Raw genomic sequence first — 21,055 nt, 5'->3', positions numbered from 1 at the left:
TTAATCTTCCTGGTGGTTTATCCAGGTCTTTATGTATGTTTGGTAAATGATAAAAGGTTGGTGTTAATAGGTGCAGGCATTTCAGAAACTGAAATTCCTCACTATCGAACATGCCCTTGTTGTACTATACCTGTATTAGATCATGATATACCTTAATACGTTCCGTATATACTTCCTTAAGTACTGTAAATAGCAGGTCCTGTCTGTTAATTGTCTGAATGCTTCTTGACAGTAGTATTTCTTTGTTAGCAGACCAATGTCCTAGACGTCTACATACCAAATCAGAGCTGAAACAGCCACGCTCCTCTTCGGAGCTGAAACATCCAAGCTCCTCTTTGGAGCTGAAATAATTTCATCTATTGTTCAAACCACATTTTCAGCCCGTTTAAAGCATTCGATCACCAAGCTTTCGGAGCATTCATTGGTGGGAAGCAAACGGGTTCCATCTCCAGAACAGGAAACGGATGAAACTGATATAAGACCAATTTTTCAAGTCATGGACCAGAAGAAAAGGAGAATACAGATCCAAAAGGATACAGGGAAGATTACCTCTCCTCCTCCTATAACAAAGAGGAAACTAGCATTCCAACAAAGTTTGGAAAATGGCCCTTCACCGGCAAAGATATTTAAATTAAGCACAAGTAGAAGCCAAAGACAGTACATCAGCCTTCTCCACCACATTCACCTTACCTTCCCTCTTCTCCACCACCTCACGCTCCATTACCACCACCTTCACCCACACAGTTTTCCACACAATCTCCTGTCTCCTCACATGGGGATTATATGGGTGAAAATAATTATAACATGGACCCATGGGATATGTACTATTCTGACCTAATTCCATCTCATGAACCTGATCTGTATCCCACAAGGCCGTCTCCACCTAAAGACACCACAGCCTATAATCAGGTAATTTCCAGAGCAGCCACATACCATAATGTACAGATGCACTCTGAGCCCACAGTGGAGGATTTCGTATTCAACACTATTTCCTTCAACACATAAGCAATACCAATGTTTGCCAATGTTACCAGGTATGTTAAAACATGCTGATGACATTTTTAAAGAGCCAGCAAAGGCTAGGGTATTAACACCTAGGGTGGATAAACAATTTAAAGCTGCACCATCTGATCAAGTTTTTATATCACAACAATTGCCACCTGATTCCATTCTGGTTCGTGCAGCTAGTAGGAAAAGGGCAAACAGTCAGTCCACAGGGGATGCTCCTCCCCCTGATAACAAAAAAGCCAAATTTGATGCAGCAGGCAAGAGTGGCAACTCAAGCTGCAAATCAGTGGAGAAATTCAGGTACAACAATATTATCCCAGGGGATCTTTCAGGGGCTCCTATAGAGGACACAATTTCAGAACTAGGGGCAAATCCGCTGCCACAAGAGGTGCCTCCACCTCATCAAAGGAGTGACTTCCCCTGCATCCTCACACAGCACACACATCCTGTGGGAGGAAGACTGCAATATTTTCACCATCATTGGCAGCAAATTACATCAGATCAATGGGTACGATCAATTATCCACAATGGTTATCTCCAGTCCACCAAACATCCCCCGCGTTCACACAGACTTTCTTCCGAACACATTAGTCTGTTCAAACAAGAGGTAGAATCTCTTCTACTCAAAGGTGCAATAGAGGTAGTTCCCATCAATCAACAAGGGACAGGTGTATATTCTCTATACTTCCTCATACTGAAAAAGGATGGCACTCTCAGACCAATCCTCAATTCCGGACCTCTCAATCAGTACATTGTCTCAGAGCATTTCCACATGGCTACTCTCCAGAATGTCATTCCCTTGTTACAAAAACAAGACTACATGACCGCATTAGATCTAAAAGATGCTTACTTCCAGCACACCTCAAGTACTTAAGGTTTGTGATAGCAGGCAAGCACTATCAATTCAAAATACTTCCCTTTGGAGTAACAGCACCAAGGGTATTCACAAAATGCATAGCAGTGGTTGCAACTTATCTCAGAAGACAGTACGTACATGTCTTTCCCTATCTGGACGACTGGCTCATAAAAGCCAGAACCATTGAAACTTGTCAACAACACACACAATACGCAATAGATACCCTACACAGGCTAGGGTTCACAAACAATTACCAAAAATCTCACCTTCAGCCAGCAAACATTTAACCATGTCTAGGAGCAATTCTGAACACTCAGTCAGCATTAGCCTGCCCAAATCCACAACAAGTTCAAGCGTTCCACACTCTCATATCCCAATTACAATTCAATCAAACTTACACAGTAAGGTTTATCATGAAGCTATTGGGAGTAATGGCATCGTGCATAGCAATAGTGCCCAATGCACGTCTAAACATGAGACCCCTCCAACAGTCCCTCACAACAATGGTCTCAGGCACAGAGTCAACTTCATGATCTAGTGTTGTTGGACCTCCAGACTTACAACTCTCTGCAGTGGTGGAATCACACCAACTTATCAAAGGGGCGGCCATTTCAGGACACTGTGCCACAGACCATAATTACCAGTGATGACAGGTTGGAGAGCCCATGTCAACTATTTTACAATTCAGGAAGAATGGGACTCAATCCAACACATAAACCACTTAGAATTGCTGGCAATGCTCTTCGCAATCTAACCACAAATCACACACAACAGTGTTAATACATTGTTGTCATGTTGTCTGTCCTTATTATCTGTAGAAACCGGGGGGCACACATTCATCTCAATTGTCGCTTCTAGCAGAAACAATTTGGAAATGGGCGATTCAAAATTGCATTCAACTATTAGAGTATATTCCGGGGATACACAACCAACTAGCGGACCTCTTAAGCAGGACGCAGCAACAAATACATGAATGTGAGATTTACCCACAAGTAATTCAACAGTACTTTAACACGTGGGGAACACCAAACGTAGACCTCTTCGCAACAAATGAAAACGCAAAATGCCCAAACTTTGCGTCCAGGTACCCACACCCTCGATCCAAGGAAAATGCTCTATGGATGAATTGGTCAGAGATATTTGCTTATGCTTTTTCCCCTCTCCCAATAATTCCATTTCTGGTCAACAAAATTTGTCGCACCTCCCTCACTATGATACTCATAGCTCCCACAAGGCCACGTCAACAGTGGTACACAACACTGTTGGTTCTGTCTGTAGTACCAAATCACAAGCTTCCAAACAGACCAGACCTATTGACTCCGAACAAACGTCAAATCGAGCATCCCCATCCCAGTGTGCTCAACCTGGCGATTTGGCTCCTGAGGTCATAGAATTTGGATATCTACAGCTTCCATCAGAATGTATGGACATTCTAAAAGAAGCACGCAAACCTACAACCATATAGTGCTATGCAACTAAATGGAAATGTTTTGTATACTACTGTCAACCTAAAAACATTGATCCACTTAAAGCATCAGTACAGGATATTGTTTGTTATTTGCTTCACTTACAAAAAGCAAATCTAGCATATTCAGCTATTAAAATTCATTTAACAGCAATGTCAGCTTACCTCCAAAACAGACAGCATACTTCTCTGTTTAGAATACCTGTCATAAAAGCTTTTATGGAAGGCCTTAAAAGAGTTATTCGACCTAGAGCTCCATCAGCTCCTGCCTGGAATCTTAACATTGTGTTTACAAGACTTATAGGTTCGTCATTTGAACCCATGCATTCTTGCGCTCTTCAATTTCTCTTGTGGTCAGTTGCTTTCTTGGTAGCAGTACTTCCTTAATGAGAGTAAGTGAAATTTAAGCATTCACTTTAGAAGAACCTTTCTTCCAAATTCACAAACACAAAATAGTACTTAGAACAAATCCAAAATTTCTACCTAAAGTGGTTTCACCATTTCACATCAGTCAATGGAATTGCCAGTCTTCTTTCCACAGCTATATTCTGTTGCTGAAAGAGATTGCCACACTCTTTATCTCAAAAGAGCTCTCATGTATTATATACAGACAGAACAAAAGTGGTACTATATTATGTAAATGTGTATATACATCACATGAGCATCTGCTTTTCTTAATACATATATATATGTGTGTGTGTGTGTACATATACAACTCTTCACTCCTTACTTCACACTCTTGCGGGAAAACAGTCTAACAAAGGACTTGATGCCCATGCGCACTGTCACCGAGAGGAGGAGTCATTCGATCTTGTGACTCGAAAAAGCTACTTCGAAGAAAAACAACTTGTAACACTCCGAGCCCAACACTAGATGGCAGACTATGCAGAGCCTGTGAATCTGCAGCACTACATGCCACGAACAGATGTACACTGGGTAAGTGACTACAAGGCAAGAGATTTGTAGTATAGTAGTTTTGAAAAGCGATGCCCACAGTCCTGATTGGCCGGAATCGGGGTTGCGGCCAGGAGGGATTACAGAGGTGGGGCAACCAATTCAGGAGACATGCAGAGGATGCAGATTCGAAATGAAGAAGACGAAAAGAAGAGTGGAACAAGACGAGCAGTGGAGACTGAGGAAAATGCACCGTCCTGCCATATCTCAGGAGAGACGTGGCTTTTCAAGGTACAAAATCGTTTACGGGACCACAGAGGGTGGTTTTCAGGGCGAGGGGGAGACCAGGATAAAGAAAGGGAAGGAGATCGGGTTGCACAGCACTAAGGGTTAAAGGAGCGCATGCATGGTTAAATCTTCCCTACACCATAACCCTTCACTTTTCCTTATACATTCTCTTCCCCCTTAGTCCCCCACACCCCTTAATGATCGGAGACATTTTCCATGTCACTTATAGGTTGTTTACCTTATTTCCTCCTGAGGTAAATTGAAGACCCGATACGGAATTTACGTTGAAGAAGACGAGAACGAGTGACTAAGTAATCAGAAGAACTAACCAGAAGAGATAGACACTGATACACTTTAACCTACAGGAAGAAATATGGAGTTAATAAAACGTTATAAAACCCACCAGTGACGCCTCTGTGGTTCCTCTAGATAGAATAACAGGACTTCCTACGTTTACTAACACTTTGTCCCCTCTACAGTGGTGTCAGAAGTGGGATGAGCATGGAAACAGCGGAGGCAATGGAACCAAAACTAATTTTAAGGCATATGATAACCCAACTTGCAGAAGGCCAGAGGCATTTACAGCTGGTGGTAGAAAACCAGGCTAAAGAGGCACAACAGGTTAGGGAGACCCTACAAAGCGCCTTGAGGAGTCAGGCAACTGTAACGTAATCAATTGGTTCATGAGACAGCAATACAACGCTTCATGGAAACTATAGCCCACACCAAAGTCCATCCTGATGTCCCAAGTACTGTGTTACAGAAATATCAAATAGGAGAGGATCCAGAGGCATTTTTTTGTGACTTTTGAACAAGTTGTCACCTCAGCAATGTGACCCCAAAAATGCTGGGGACAATATGTGGCTCCTCTTCTTACAGGGAAATTACAATCAGCCTATCAAGCAGTAAATCCAGCTGGTACAACACCCTATGTGGAGGTGAGAAAGGCAATCTTTGAGCGGTTGGGCCATGATAGCGAACACTATCTTAGGAAATTCAGGAAGACAAAGTGGTCAACAACTGAGAATCCTAGAGCGCTCTCTTATCTAGTGCAGGATATGTCATTAAGATGGCTGAAACCTGCCATCTCCTCAAGAGGATATATTAGACCATATCATGCTGGAAAAATATCTGGAGGACCGTCCCGGTCCCACTCGAAATTGGAAAAGGCAACATGCAGATGTCAAATCAACCGAAGCAATAGATCTAGCTTGTGTATTTCACTGAACCACTGAAGAAAAATCCCTCATTTAAAGACCACTGGTAACCCGCCATCAAATTGGAAAATGAGTTTCTGCCAAAGAAAGGTTGTTAATCCCCACCCAGAGTCACAAACCATTGTTTGAAGAACTAGCAAAGACTATGGTCAGGGTCCACAATGTTATCACTGCGGAGAATGGGGGTCATATAGTGAGGCATTGTCCACAAAACCACTGAAGTCCTGAGCCCATGGAGATCGGGGTTATCAGAGGTAGAGTTCTATGTACTTAGGGAAAGGAACCAAACTTTACAAAGTGCATAAACGTAAACTGTACACCTACCCAAGCTTTAGTAGACTCCGGGTGCAAACAGTCAGTGATTAGGGCTACTGTGATACAACCACATCAGTGGAAGGAAGGGGAAACATACCTGATTACATGCATCCATGGGGATTGTAAGAGGTACCCCGTGGCAGAAATAACAATCAACTGGAGAGGTTATGAGGAGACTACAAAGGTGGGTGGGATACCCCATTTAATGGAAGATATGGTTGTTGGGATCCACTACAGTCACTTTTCAGAGTTATTAGATAGTATCCCTAGCATCACCTTGAACTATAGTTGGTTGAAAGAGGCACATTTTTTAAAAGAAAAGATGGAAGGAGGTAAGGAGAAAATACCCTTAACCAGAAGGGAAAAACTGGAGAATAAAAGAAACTATAGACGTTCCCATTATGCTGATAATGTTCTTTTTTCCTTCCCAGCCGACCCTGTGTTTTCTACTCCAGGAAACTTCAGGGCATGTCAGAGATGATCTCTGACTACAACATGCATGGGCTACAGCAGTAAAGGAAAAAACAGAACAGGTAGAAACATACTTTTTGGTACAGAAAAGGTTATTGTATAGAACATGCAAGAAAGGGGAGGACAAGATTATCTACTCCTAGTTCCTACCCCTTACCGTCCTCAAGTACTTCATCTGGCACATGGTCAAACAATGGAGGACACTATGGGAGAGAAAAAAACAGAAGAATATCTATTAAGATGATTTGATTGGCCTGGAGCTTTTTCTGAGCCGAGACCGTTTTGTTCGACCTGTCTACGCTGGCAGTCGGTGAACCCCTCTCAGGCACCAAAAGCACCCCTACGACCTCTGCCAATTGATACTCCATTTTCTATTGTAGAGATGGATCTGTTGGGTCCCCTTATGCCATCTTCCTGAGGCTACCAATTTATACTGGTTCTGGTCGATTATGCAACATGTTATCCAGAAGCTATCTCTAACCAGTATGGTAACTAAAACAGTAGCTCAGGCCATGATAGATTTCTTCTCCCATGTAGGTTTTCCACGAGAGCTTCTGTCTGAGCAAGGAACGCTTTTTATGTCTAAGCTTACGTCTCAGATATGTCATGTCCTAGGCATTACACAGATACGCACCTCAGTCTACCATCAACAGACTGATAGTCTTGTAGGACGTTATAAGCGCACTATCAAATCCCTACTAAAGACCATTTCTGTATCTGGGAAAGTCTGGGACAAGAAATTACCTCTGGTTCTTTATGCAATTGGGACCCAATCTCAATCATCAACAGGGTATAGTCCATTTGAGTTGGTGTTCGGATGCCAATCCCGTTCTTTACTAGATATGACTGCTGAGCAGTGGGAAGAAGATGAGGGAAGGGACCTTATTGAATACTCCAGTGAACTGAAAGAACGCATACATACCTTGTGGGAAGAGGTCAAGGAAAACCTGGATCAGGCACAGAGAAAACAGACAGAGGGATACAGTAGAAATAGCAAAATACAAACTTTGGCAGTAGGGAGCAAGGCATTGATTCTCCTGCCCACCACAGAGAATAAACTCTTGGCCAAGTGGCAGGGTCACTATACAATCACTGAACGGGTAACTCCTGTTACGTATCGTTTAGATGCCCCTCATGCTCCACACACTGGACAGATTTACCATATATATCTCTTAAGAGTGGGAAGAGGGGAGAACTGTACCTTCCCTTCTCACTCTGCCTTAATGATGTCAATTAGCAAACCACTAGATATTCATCTACCATTGGTCAACATAAAAGAAAACTTCGTAGAAGAGAAATAAGGAATGACTTGATACAAAACCAACAAATCCAAATTAGGGCCTTGATACACAACAATCACAACATCTTTTCTGTTAATCCCAGAAAAACTAGCCTAGTGGAACACGAGATACATACAGAGGTACAAAAGATTGTCAGTCTCAGGTCTTACCAGAGGCCAGAAGACAACTAGTAGAGCAGGAAGTTCAACAAATGTTGGAGGGAGGCATTATTGAACCATCAAATAATCCATGGTGTTCACCTGTAGTATTGATACCAAAACCGAATGGCACTGCCAGGTTTTGTATGGACTTCCACCAATTAAATGCTGTCTCCCGCTTTGCTATTTATCCTATGCCCCGGGTGGATGAATTGCTTGAGAAACTGGGCCAAGCCAGATATCTTACCACATTGGTATTAAACAAAGGGGTATTGGCAGATGCCTCTTTCCCATCAGCCTGGGAGAAAACAGCCTTTTCGACCCCCCTTTGGGTTGTATCACTTCAAAGTATTACCGTTTGGTCTACATGGGACACCAGCCACTTTTCAAAGATTAATGGACACGATATTAAGGTCACATCAGATATATGCAGTGGCGTATTTAGACAATATAATAATTTTCAGCTCATCACAGGAGCAGCACATGAATCATTTGGAGGCAGTATTAGGCACTCTACGCAAATCCAGACTTGCAGCCAAGCCCATGAAATGTCTCTTGGCTAGGTCCATTGTACGGTATTTAGGATATGTCATTGAGAAGAGTATAATTCGACCACAGATGAATACGTTTGAAGCTATTCAGGGACTTCTATAGCCTCAAACAAAACAGGAGGTGAGGGCCTTCTTGGGGATAGTAGGCTATTATAGGAGGTTCATTCCCCATTTCTCAACCTGGGTGGCACCACTGACTGACCTTCTCTTCAAAGCCTACCCTAAGAAGTTTGAGAAAATGTCCCAAACCCAAAAGGACAGGTTTGACTCTCTGAAAAACTTCCTTTGCTCTGCCCAAGTGTTAAGCTGTCCGGATTTCCAAAGACACTTTATATTACAAATTATTGCATCTGCACAAGTAATCGGAGCTTTGCTTTCTCAACCAGATAACGAGGGTCACCTCCATCCGGTGGTGTTTATCAGCCGTAAGTTGTTACCCAGGGAGAAACATTACCCAATAATATAAAAGGAATGACTAGCCGTCAAATGGGCAGTGGAAGCTCTTCAGTGTTATTTGCTGGGTCGTATTTTCCCTCTTGACGGACCATGCTCCACTCACATGGCTAGCGCGTAATAAAGACACCAACTAAAGAATTCTTAGATGGTTCCTATCACTCAAACCTTTCTCCTTTCAGACACACTTGCCTTGTCCTCAGCAAGTCACAGTGGATTTTCTCTCCCGGTCTCCTTCGACCTTATGACTCGAACGGCCATTCCAGCGGTGGGCGAATGTAACAGGCTTATCAAGGAAGTCTGAGCCATTGCCCGGAGAGATATCAAGTACGCCTAATGAAAGGGGTATGACAAGGTGAGAGGTTTGCATTATAGTCGTTCTGAAAAGCGATGCCCGCAGTCCTGATTGGCCAGAAAGAACCAGACTTGCAACCAGGAGGAATTACGGAGGCTGGACAACCAATCCAGGAGGCACGAGTTGTGAAAAAGAGAGGCGGAGATGGGAAGACGAAACAAATTTGTTGTGAAGAAGACGAGAAGAGAGGAACGAGACGAGGAGTGGAGACTGAGGAAAACGTACCCTCCTGCCACTTCTCAAGAGAGACATGGCTGTACAAGATAGTAAATCGAATACTGGACCACAGAGGGTGGTTTTCGGGGCGAGGGGGAGACCAGGATAAAGAAAGGGAAGGAGAGCGGGTTACACAGCACCAAGGGTTAAAGGAGCGCGTGCACGGTTAACCTTTCATACACCGTAACCCTTCAGTTCTCCCCTATACATTCTCTTCCCTCTTTGTCCCCCCACACCCTTTAATGATGGGAGACATCTTCCATGTCACTTATAGGTTGTTTACCTTCTTTCCTCCTGGGGTAAACTGAAAACCTGATACGGAATTTGCATGGAAGAGGACCAGAACGAGTGGCTAAGTAATCAGAATAACTAACAAGAAGAGATCGACACTGATGCCCTTTAACCTACTAGTGATTCCTCTAGATAGAATAACGGGACTTCCTACGTTCACTAACACCTTGTCCCCGCTACGAGGTCATGCTTTTGAGTATGTTCACCCTGCTCACTAATTTCATAAGCAGCATAGAAAGTTTTGAGGATACTCATGGGGCCTTGTCTATCCTTGTCTATCCCCAGAGGCAGCTCTGGCAGCCCATCCAGCACCCAACAAAAACCTTTTGTGATTCTAAGGGCAGACTGGGTGCCAGAGGACAAGGTGAGCAGCATCAGTCCTCCTCTTTTGTGGTCACTACTGCCACACCTATGTAATGCCTTCTCAGTCGAGTGTTTGTGCTCTGTAGGGGCAGAATACATTATTGCCTGCCACACTGGCACTCTATTAAATCAACCAGTAGGTCTTTCCAGTTGCTCACTTTGATTGAGCCCTTCCCTTCCTTGACACTGCTCCCAACATTCCATAAATTTTCACCTAAATGCTGGCAGAGCATCAGTCTTTCTCTAAAGAACTGTTACTAGCCAAGGGCACCTTGAGGTGGTACTTGAGGCAAAGTGAGGAATGAGATGTTACTTGCAGTACTTATTAGTCACCAGGTAAAATGGATTTGCACCCACGTTTGGACCTAAGGGTGCTAAATTCATCTTTGAAGGAGAAGTTCAAGATAATGACTCTTATCCAAATTCTGTTGGCTTAGGATCTGCAGGACTGGATGGTGACTTGGGCCTGATGAATGCCTACTTTTATGTACCATTCCTGCAGTTTGCACATGAAGTATTTCTGCTTTGTGGTTGAGTCCGAACACTTTCACCATTCTACCTTTTGGCTTTATGTCTATCAGATGTTTACAAAATTAATGTTGTTGGTTACAGAACATCTCTGCAAGTCATAAATAAATGTACTCCTGTACCTCAATGATGGCTGTGGAAGGTGGACTTGCTGCAGCTGGCCACCTATGGGCATCACTGTTGTCCACTCTGAAGTTTTCCTTAGTGAACCAACATCCCATCTTCAGCCTGTGCACAGAATTTCATTTACGGTGGCCGTTCTGTACACTGTGGATTTAATGGACTTTCTGCCCCATTGTAGTAAGTTAGCCATTTTGTATGTTGGCAATGTATGTTTTTACTTTGATTTATACTTCAAATATTCAAACCTTCATACCTTGTATACTTTTGCCTTTAATTCACATTCTGGAATCGAGTGATGGCTCTTGTTTTCACAGTGACTAGAGTCAGATGTTGTTGGTATTTGGTGCTGACCAGTTGATCTTAGACTTTATTCTCAAAGGAAGTTGCCCAAGACCAACTTGGAAACTACTACTTCATTGTCAATGTGATTTCTACCCATCTAAATATTGGCGACAGTTTTTTTTTTTTTTTTTTTTAGAGGAGTTCCATGCCACGCTGTTGCACACCAATTTAAGATTTCTCTTCAGGGCACATTTTTACATCCTTTGGCTTCCAGCTTTGATGACAGCGCTTACCTGAGGGTCTGACCATTTAATCATTCTTCCATGTGAACTGTGTACTAGTGCTGTGCGATTCAAACCACTCCGATAAGTGACAAGCTGTTGGCGACATTGTATTTATGAGCAAAAATGCTATTTGTGTTTCAAATTGCTCTGGGCTCATGATTTTTTAATACTGCGAGAGCACCTCACAAGCCTGTGCAGGCAGCTCAAAATATTTGCATGCTGAGAGATTACCTCACAAGCCCGTGCAGGTGCATACGCTTTGCTATTGACACATTCCTCTGCAACGTCATCACGCATTCCTCTGCAACATCATCAAGTTGATGTCCATTTTGGCCCAAAACATCATCAAGGAGAAAGGTGTTGTAGTATGTTGGCAATGTTTATGTTAGCAATGTTGTATGCTTTTACTTTGTGTCACACTTAACGTTCAAACATTTTTACTTTGTATACTTTTGCTTTTGATTCACGTTCTGGAATCGAGTGACGGCTCGTGTTCTGACAGTGTCAGTTGCTATTGGCCTTTCACAAAGGGAGAATTGAGAGGTGTATCCCACTACACATCCGCCCAAGGATAAATCTATATACACAAAAAGGTGTGGGGACTCCTGCAAACCAGTTTAAATCAAAAAAGTGTAGAGAGCCAAACATTAATCCCAGTGATCTTTCGAGCATGTTCCGTCATGCACTCTTAAGAAACATTGCTAAAGTGGGTGGTCCATCAAACTGAGGCCAACTCCATCCCCAGCTACAAGTAATACGTACTACAGAGAACATCATATCCATGAAAATACAAACCAAGAATTGATTCAAACAAGGCTGTGTTTTGGCTCTGCTACTATTTATTTCTATATAACCAACTTGCCTGAGTTTCTTAATCAAGATCAAGCGGTTCCTCCAAAACTGGAGAACATGCAGGATTTCACACTTCGCATATGCAGATGATTTAGTCATTCTTTCAGAAACGGCGAATTGATTGCAAAATATCTTATGGCAATTAAACAATTTCAGTCTTGTGAATTGTTTAACACTAATTACTCTAAAACCAAAATAATGGTGCTTGGAAAGAACGCAAGGAAGATAGCCTGGGAACTCAGTGGTGCCACTATTGAAACCGTTAATACAGTTATCTTGGGTCTCGATTGATAGTAGGCTATCATAGTCAAGTCATCTTTCGATCAGGAAGACAAAATCAACTGTTGTCACTAAATAAATTGAGAGGTTTGTCAATGCATTTTGTAGAAGAGATTTAGATTCCTCCCCAGAAGCCTTAAGAATGAAACTCATCCCATTTCTACATTACAGTTGGCCTGTTTTGAATGGGAAGATGGTTATTGAAATTGAGCAAACCTATATACGGAATACTCATAAAGTTTTACATCTTTGATCCGATACCCCTCATTGTCATCAGGCTGGAGATTAATCTAAAATCACTTTCATCACTCCATATCGGTGCTACTATGAATTATCTGTGTGACAACGTAAATGCTGATTCCACCACTGTAAAATGTGACTTACCTGAAACTCAACAAAAATGTAAACAATGACATGGAAATTAATATTACTTCTTTAAACAAAGTTACAAAAGCCCACAATTTAGGAAACCGAGTTTAGCTAAACTGAGTCGATCTGTACAGAAGAGTGTAATGCGGAATGTCCAGACTAATTCAAAAGGAAAAAGATTTAATCTTGTTGGGGAAATATAAGCATATGGATCTGGTATACAAATCCTATTTACTGTCTCAACATGACTATATTAATTCTAAGTTATAAGACTCGATAAAAGGAAGTAGTTAATATTCTGAATGCTATATATTCCTATTATTAAATTTGAGGGATTGTGGCGCCAGACTAAAAGGAAAGAAGACATGCCATCTTCGTGTCTATAAAGAGAAAACCCTTAGACTCCTGTTATGCATTTGCCCGAAACTTCTGCCCCTACGAGGCACTATTTGTGGACCGTCTTTAAGGACGCTAATATAAGATTAATCTCTGAAGCTGTTAAATGCTGCAGGAATGTATGTGAGCATGAAGTTGTGTCTTAACCCCTTCGCTGCCAGGCGTTTTCCCCCTCAGGTGCCAAGCCTTTTTTTGGCTGTTTGGGGCAGTTTGTGCTTAGGCCCTCAACTTTTTGTCCACATAAGCTATCCAAGCCAAATTTGCATCCTTTTTTTCCCAACATCCTAGGGATTCTAGAGGTACCCAGACTTTGTGGGATCCCTTGAAGGAGACCAAGAAATAAGCCAAAATACAGCAAAAATTTGTTTACAAAAAAAAATAAAATGGGGGGGGGGGGGAGGAAGGGCTGCAGAAGAAGGCTCGTGTTTTTTCCCCTAAAAATGGCATCAACAAAGGGTTTACGGTGGTAAAATCACCATCTTCCCAGCTTTTAGGAACAGGCAGACTTGAATTAGAAAACCCAATTTTTCAACAAAATGTTGACATTTTACTGGGACATACCCCATTTGTACTATTTTTTGTGCTTTTAGCCTCCTTCTGGTTAGTGACCGAAATGGGTGAGAAACCATTGCTGGATTCCAGAAAGCTAAACATTTCTGAAAAGTAGACAACATTCTGAATTCAGCACGGGGTCATTTGTGTAGATCCTACAAATGTTTCCTACAGAAAATAACAGCTGAAATAAAAGAATATTGAAATTGAGGTGAAAAAAACAGCAAATTTTCTCTACGTTTTACTCTGTAACTTTTTCCTGCGATGTCAGATTTTTGAAAGCAATATACCGTTACATCAGCTGGACTCTTACGGTTGCGGGACATATAGGGCTTGTAGGTTCATCAAGAACCCTAGGTACCCAGAGCCAATAAATGAGCTGCACCTTGCAATGGGTTTTCATTCTATACCGGGTATACAGCAATTCATTTGCTGAAATATAAAAAATGAAAAATAGGTATCAAGAAAACCTTTGTATTTCCAAAATGGCCACAAGATAAGGTGTTGAGAAGCAGTGGTTATTTGCACATTTCTGAATTCCGAGGTGCCCATACTAGCATGTGAATTACAGGGCATTTCTCAAATAGACGTCTTTTTTTCACACTGTCTTACATTTGGAAGGAAAAAATGTAGCGAAAGACAAGTGGCAATAACACTTGTTTTGCTATTCTGTGTTCCCCCAGGTCTGCCGATTAAAAATGGTACCTCACTTGCGTGGGTAGGCCAATGCGCCCGCTACAGGAAAAGCCCCAAAACACAACATGGACACATCACATTTTCACAAAGAAAACAGAGCTGTTTTTTGCAAAGCGCCTAGCTGTTGATTTTGGCCTCTAGCTCAGCCGGCATGTAGGGAAACCTAGCAAACCTGTACCGTTTTGAAAACTAGACACCTAGGGGAATCCAAGATGGGGTGACTTGTGGGGCTCTGACCAGGTTCTGTTACCCAGAATCCTTTGCAAACCTCAAAATTTGGCCCAAAAAATACTTTTTCCTCTCATTTCGGTGACAGAAAGTTCTAGAATCGGAGAGGAGCCACAAATTTACTTCCACCCAGTGTTCCCCCAAGTCTCCCTATAAAAATGGTACCCCACTTGTGTCGGTAGGCTTAGCGTCCACGAAAGGAAATGGCCCAAAACACTATCTGGACACATCAAAATGATCAAATACAAAACTACCTGTTTTTGCCGGGGGGCACCTGCGTTTTTGGTCCTGGGGTCAGCAGCCTTCTAGGGAAACCGACCAAACCCAGACATTTCTGAAAACTAGACACCCGAGGGAGTCCAGTGAGGTGTGACTTGCATGGATCCCCCCAATGTTTTCTTACCCAGAATCCTCAGCAAACCTCAACTTTAGCTTAAAAATCAAAATGTTCCCACTTTTCTGGGTGGGATCACCGCACTGGGACAAAGTTCATACCACCTAATGTTCCCCTCAGTCTCCCGGTAACAATGATACCTCATTTGTGTAGGTGGGCCAAGTGCTTGTGAAAGGGAAGAGCCAAAAACATGTCGATATTGAGGGGGAACCAAAGGGGATCCAAAAGGGCAGTTTGCAAAAAAACATTTTTAGGCTGACAAGTGCAGCAGAATTGTTTTCGGTGTAGATGAGAAAATGCTGGTTGGTAGGAATTTAGTGGATTCCTGCAGATTCCGGAAGGTTTAATCACAAAAACGTGGGGAAAAATGTGTGATTTCCTGCAAAGTTGGAGGTTTGCAGGGGATTGTGAGTACAAAAGTGGTGCGAGGTGCATGTGAAACACACCACCCTGGAATCACCCAGATGTTTCGTTTTCAGATGTGTCTAGGTCTTGTGGATTTTTCTACATGGCAGCGTCTTAAAGTCCATAAAGTGCAGCCCTCACCATTCCAAGTGGGTCGATTTTGAGTTAGGCAAGCTCTCATGGCCTAAATGTAAAACTAAAACCCAAAGTAATCAAGTGTCTTCTTGCTTGCTGTGGGATAAGATGTTTTAGAGTACTGGGGAGAGCTGAAAGACTGTTACCCCCTTCAGTTGGGGTGGCGGTATAACCAGGCCCATACTGGTTGGTAGCCACCACCCCAATACATATATATATATATATATTTTAATTCCCTGGCATCTAGTAGACTTTCTGCTCCCCGGGGGTGTGGATCCGGGGTAATTGCCCCATCTGCCCACTGGTGGGCAGAACGACTTTGGCCCCATTTATTTGGGGTTGGGGTATGGCCATAACCCCACCCTCTTATTTAAAAAAAAAAAAAAAAAACTTCCCTGGCCTCTGGTGGGCTTTCAGCCCCCCCCCTTGGGGGCAGATATGGCCAACAGTAGTGTGCCCCCATGGGGAGCAACCCTTACCCAAGGGGCTGCCCCCCTAAAGAAAACACACACATACACACACACCAATCCCTGGTGCCTAACTGCCCCCCTTGGGGGCAGATTGGCCTAACAAAAATCGGCCGAAATGATCTAAATACAATTTGCCCCCAGGGGTGCGACCCTTGACTAAGGGGTCACTCCCCACCTCTAAAAAACAAAAAAAGAAAAACCATTTTTTTTTTATTATTCCTGGCGCCTAGAGGTTTCTGCCACACCTGGGGGCAGATCGGCCTAATAACAATAGGCCGATCTGCTCCCAGGGGCTTCAGAAAAGGCCTAAAATAAATTCCCCCCCCTCCTCTGGGGAGCGACCCTTGCCTAAGGGGTTGCTCCCCTTGCGTGAAATTGGCAAGAAAAAAAAAGATCCCCGGTGCCTAGTTGTTTCTGCCCCCTTGTGGTCAGATTGGCCTAACAACAATCGGCCGATCTGCCCCCTAGGGGGCCAGAAATGGTCCAAATACAATGTGCCCCCCAGGGGAGCGACCCTTGGCTAAGGGGTCGCTCCCCACCTCTAAAAAACAAAACAAAACAACAACAAAAATGTCCCTGGTGCCTAGAGGCTTCTGCCCCCCAAAGGCAGATTGTCCTAATAACAATCGGCCGATCGTCCTAATAACAATAAGCCGATCTGCCCCCGGGGGGGACAGAAAAGGCCTCGAAAAATATTGCCATCCTGGGGAGCGACCCTTGCCCAAGGGGTCGCTCCCCTAATGCAAGTTTCAGTAGCAAAATACATCCCTGGTGTCTAGTGGGCATTTCAAAAGCCGAATCGCTTTACGATCTGGCTTTTAAAATGCTCTGAGAGACTTCAAAGGGAAGGAAATTCCTTTCCTTCCCTTTGAAGCCTCTCAAGCCCCCATCACATGATCGGAAGAGAAATGATTAGCATTTCTCTTCGATCGTGCTAGAAGCTGAGCTTCCAGCGCAATGGGGAAGTGGCCTCTGATGAGGTCAGCACGCAAATGCGCGCTGACGTCATCAGATGTCACTGGGGGGTCAGGGGGGAGGGAAGCCTGGCACTCCCTCCGAGCTCCAGGCCGAGGACGTAATGGTTACATCCACGGCACAGAAGGGGGCTAACACCCTTTGTATTGAATAACATAACCTTCTATGCATCTAGTCACAAATTTTTTGATTAGAATCATGTATTATCAGGCCTTTCGGACCTCCCTGCAGCTCCTACAGATTGGACTGTCCAGCCACCAGATTCTGTGGCATCAAAGCCAATATATTGTCTTCCAACCACATTACTTGGATACATTAGTTCACGAGAAGGAGGCAATCTCGGGGCCTGCATGCATCTCAGATGAAGCTTTAAGTACTCTCTTGGAATCCGCACTTAACAGCACTGATAAGATCTCCACTGCTCATTCTCTTAAAAGCTGCTTGAAAGTCACACACTTTAGGCCTGGAATCATGCACCCACACAGTGGTCTAAGTCCATTAATAAAAGTATGGGACTCTGATGATGTGCGCAATGGGGGCACAGTGAGTGAGCGTGGGGTGGGGGTCAAAGAAATGGCTAAAAAATATTTTACTTTTTTAGGTCTTTCGCCTTCTGATAACTACATATAAAATAAGGCACAAAAATAAATGCAAGTTAAGTTAATCAGTGGGACATGCGCTATTGTACGTTTTGAAAACTCAATTAATTAATGCAAAGCAGAGGTCTGCCTATGTAACCAGAGAGCCACAGAATAAACCCTGGTTGGTGCAGTAGAGAATACTGAATTGAGTGTGTTTAGTGTTCGGAGATCCCAGTCTCTGATAGAAAGCACTGTGAATATGCAAGTCATTATTTTAAACTTGCATTACACATAGCATAAGATAGGCTGCTACAAAATGGGCAAAAATGTTTAAGATAAAAAATGCTTCCAAAATATAGACTTCAGTAACACCCAGACTCTATATGTTGAATTTTGTATGAAACCCTTTTAAAAGCACACCCTTTACAGCTCACCTAGTAACTCCCTTCTAGTACCACTCAAAAAAAATCTGTCACCAGGAAGCTTCAAGAGGTTCCATCAATTAAAGCCATTACCTTTTTTCAAGCACCCTTTACATTTGCAGAATTACCAGATGTGTACATCTTTCAGGCAAGGTGGCACCCTGGCAAGAAGGCTTGCTTAGCTGTCTACCCCTCCTTTGATTCTACAGCTCTTGCGTCACTACCTTACAATTTAACTGAAGCATTTCAACTCTCGGAATTCGCCGGCCCACGACGGCTATCTCTTCACAAAATAACAAAACTTTTATTTTAAATTAGAAGAGTATGGGTGTGTTACGCTCCTGAGATCCTCCCCCCCCCTCCCTGAGCGCTAGTATTACACTATCTGGCAAAAAATCATAGGACAACATCTCAAGAGAAATGAGCTGTCCCTAGCAGAGAATTATGACCCTCATTGACAAGCCGTAGGTTAATGTGCCTGCCAATACTGCTGGTTTCCGTACTGATTTTAGTCTGTCTGTATGTAAGAAAGGTTTTCAGAATTCAGGGTGACATCGAGGTTTTGTTGGCAGCACTATTTCGATATCATAGTGTTGTTGCTGTTGTGCTTTTGCACTTCCTTGAGACAGCACTGGCACTCGCTGGCTCAGTCTGCGTGAAAGTTTATGTAGGACAAGCTGGGGTCTAGGATAATGCAAAATAAAAAATATGTAGAGGAATTGAGCCCTAATCAAAAATATTACCAAAATGTTCTCCAGTTTCATTGACTTTTCTTGGACATTTTTTTTTCAATGAGTCTGTTTTCGAGCCTGATTTTGTCCTTTTGGTGCAGGCAAAGCAATGCTTTGCTCCTCTATTTTTAGGTTGAGCATGCAAGTGCTGTGACGTGTTGTAATGTATCTGTGGGCTTTTACCACGCCCATCACGCCCATCACTATCACTCGCTCATGGGCTTGCCTTTCAAAAATCTTTTGTTATCATTGGTAAATGCTTTACTTTTGTCCCTCCTTGGGGCAGTTTTGTTCTTACCTTGGCTATCGACCGTGTTACATGGATAATTGCATGTTTGCCAATACGTTGGACTGCGAGCGAACTTCTTTTTCCTTTTGTGTCTCTCCTTTGCACTCACGCTCATATAGCGGCCATGGTGCTTTGAATTGACTTGCTTATGTCAACTATTTTACTTTTCATTTTCAATTTATGTGGCAAGAAAAGTCCAGTTAGGAATTTACAACACTAATGGCTCTAACCCAAGCAAATGCGAGACCCATTGCATTGTAAATGCTTGTTTCTTTTTAGTTTTGTATCTGTAGGAATCAATTTGTACTTTATAGCCTGTACACTCCACTGATTTTCTGGTCTGTGAGTTCTCTTTTTATTGACTTTTTTACAAGATGAGCAGCTTTCACTGGTCTTATGATGTTTGAGCATACCCCTCACTTTTTCATCAGTGGTACTCCATAAAGCTTCTCCATCCTATGTCTGTTAATTCACTAACCTCACATGTCATATTTAAGGAGCAAAATTATGGAACAAACTTGTTCTGATCCTCTGAACTGCTCGCAATTGATAAAAAATCTCAAAACTTAGTATTTTGCTTTTATTTAATTAGAACTCAGTCGTTGGCCATTGCACTCTTTGCCCTCCTCTACTCTTCTATTCTATGTTCATAATTCTTCCCTCTCGGTTTGCTGCCTGAGGTATCTGCGCCTAGAAGCTCTTTTTGAGCATTAGCAGCATTCTACAAATCATACTACACACATACAGTTTTGTCTGTGACACCTGGTAACAGTTTTGGGATTGAAACAACTTTGATTCTGTCCTTCCCTTCACAAGAGTCCTGTGCTTTTTACACTTCTTCCCAGACGATGTGTTTTTAGACGATGACGCTCAAACTGGTACCAGCTACAGGGTTACAGAGTTATTTTATGCTAAAAGGACCGTGATCTTGCCTGTCTTTTGGAGGTAGATGTACCCCCATGTAAAGTTAAGAATAGTGACTGGGAAGGGAAAGACTCAGTTTAAAGATTATCAATAGGAAATCTATGAACTGGCACATAGCCAGTTGCACAGGAGCCATTCAGGAAGTGTTTAGGAAGGTGATGTTCCCCAAGTTGACCCGGTCACTTGCGTGTTCGCTGAAAGCAGTTTTGAATACTTTTTTAAAGAGACACTCGTTTTTGTAGCGTATTTGTATAAATCGTTGCAATTTAAAACTGATTTTAACATGCATCTTTCTTTTTCCATAGCATTTGGAGGTGAAAAATGGAAGACAAATGTACTGCTAACCGCTTTATTATGCCCGGGGTTAGTATTGCTCCTTATTTTCATTTACTGCAGATGTTACACTGTTTAAATGCTGGCATTGCAGACAGAAATTACAACTTGACTTTATTTGACTGTGTATAAAAATGTAATGTTTGTGTGTGCAATTATACTACATATGGCCATTGTTGAGTGTGGGGAAACTTAACTTACAAGAGGCAAAGCCTTGTCTGCGTCACGAGTACCCCGTCCCTCCTTCAGTGAGGGTAATATATAGCATATTTCAATGCGCACATGTACATATATGATTTATGCCATGGTGTTTCTCACACATGTATATGGTATACATGTAGATGCACAGAGTGTAATGTGCACATTTATTACCATTGTTCAGTGTGTAGTAGGGGTGTGACCCCCTTGCATCCTTGTTTTCGATTATTTAAAAAATAAAATTGACAAGTGTACATAAAATGCAATGGCATAAACCGTTTGCACTGATGTGCAAAATGTAATTTTATGTTTCTTGCCATTGTTGGGAGCGAGGAGAGCCATCGCGACTTACTTGAGGCCTTGCCTCATGGGTCATGTTCCCTCTTCACACTCAGCAATTTTGATATACAGCATATTACACTGCACAT

General features: G+C 42.7%; 1 protein-coding gene across 1 annotated transcript in view; it reads left to right on the top strand.

Annotated features, from left to right (window-relative positions):
• LOC138263236 (transmembrane 9 superfamily member 2-like) overlaps positions 1–21,055 on the top strand; it is a 696,131-nt gene that overhangs the window by 423,365 nt on the left and 251,711 nt on the right. The window contains exon 12 of the mRNA XM_069212440.1: positions 20,402–20,459. Within this exon, the coding sequence (XP_069068541.1) occupies positions 20,402–20,459 (58 nt within the window). The remainder of the gene's footprint in view (positions 1–20,401; positions 20,460–21,055) is intronic.

Source organism: Pleurodeles waltl, chromosome 2_1 (assembly GCF_031143425.1).
Source record: "Pleurodeles waltl isolate 20211129_DDA chromosome 2_1, aPleWal1.hap1.20221129, whole genome shotgun sequence".
Lineage (NCBI taxonomy): Eukaryota > Metazoa > Chordata > Amphibia > Caudata > Salamandridae > Pleurodeles > Pleurodeles waltl.
The sequence above is the reverse complement of the archived record's forward strand: the minus strand, read 5'-3'. Positions and strand labels throughout refer to the sequence as shown.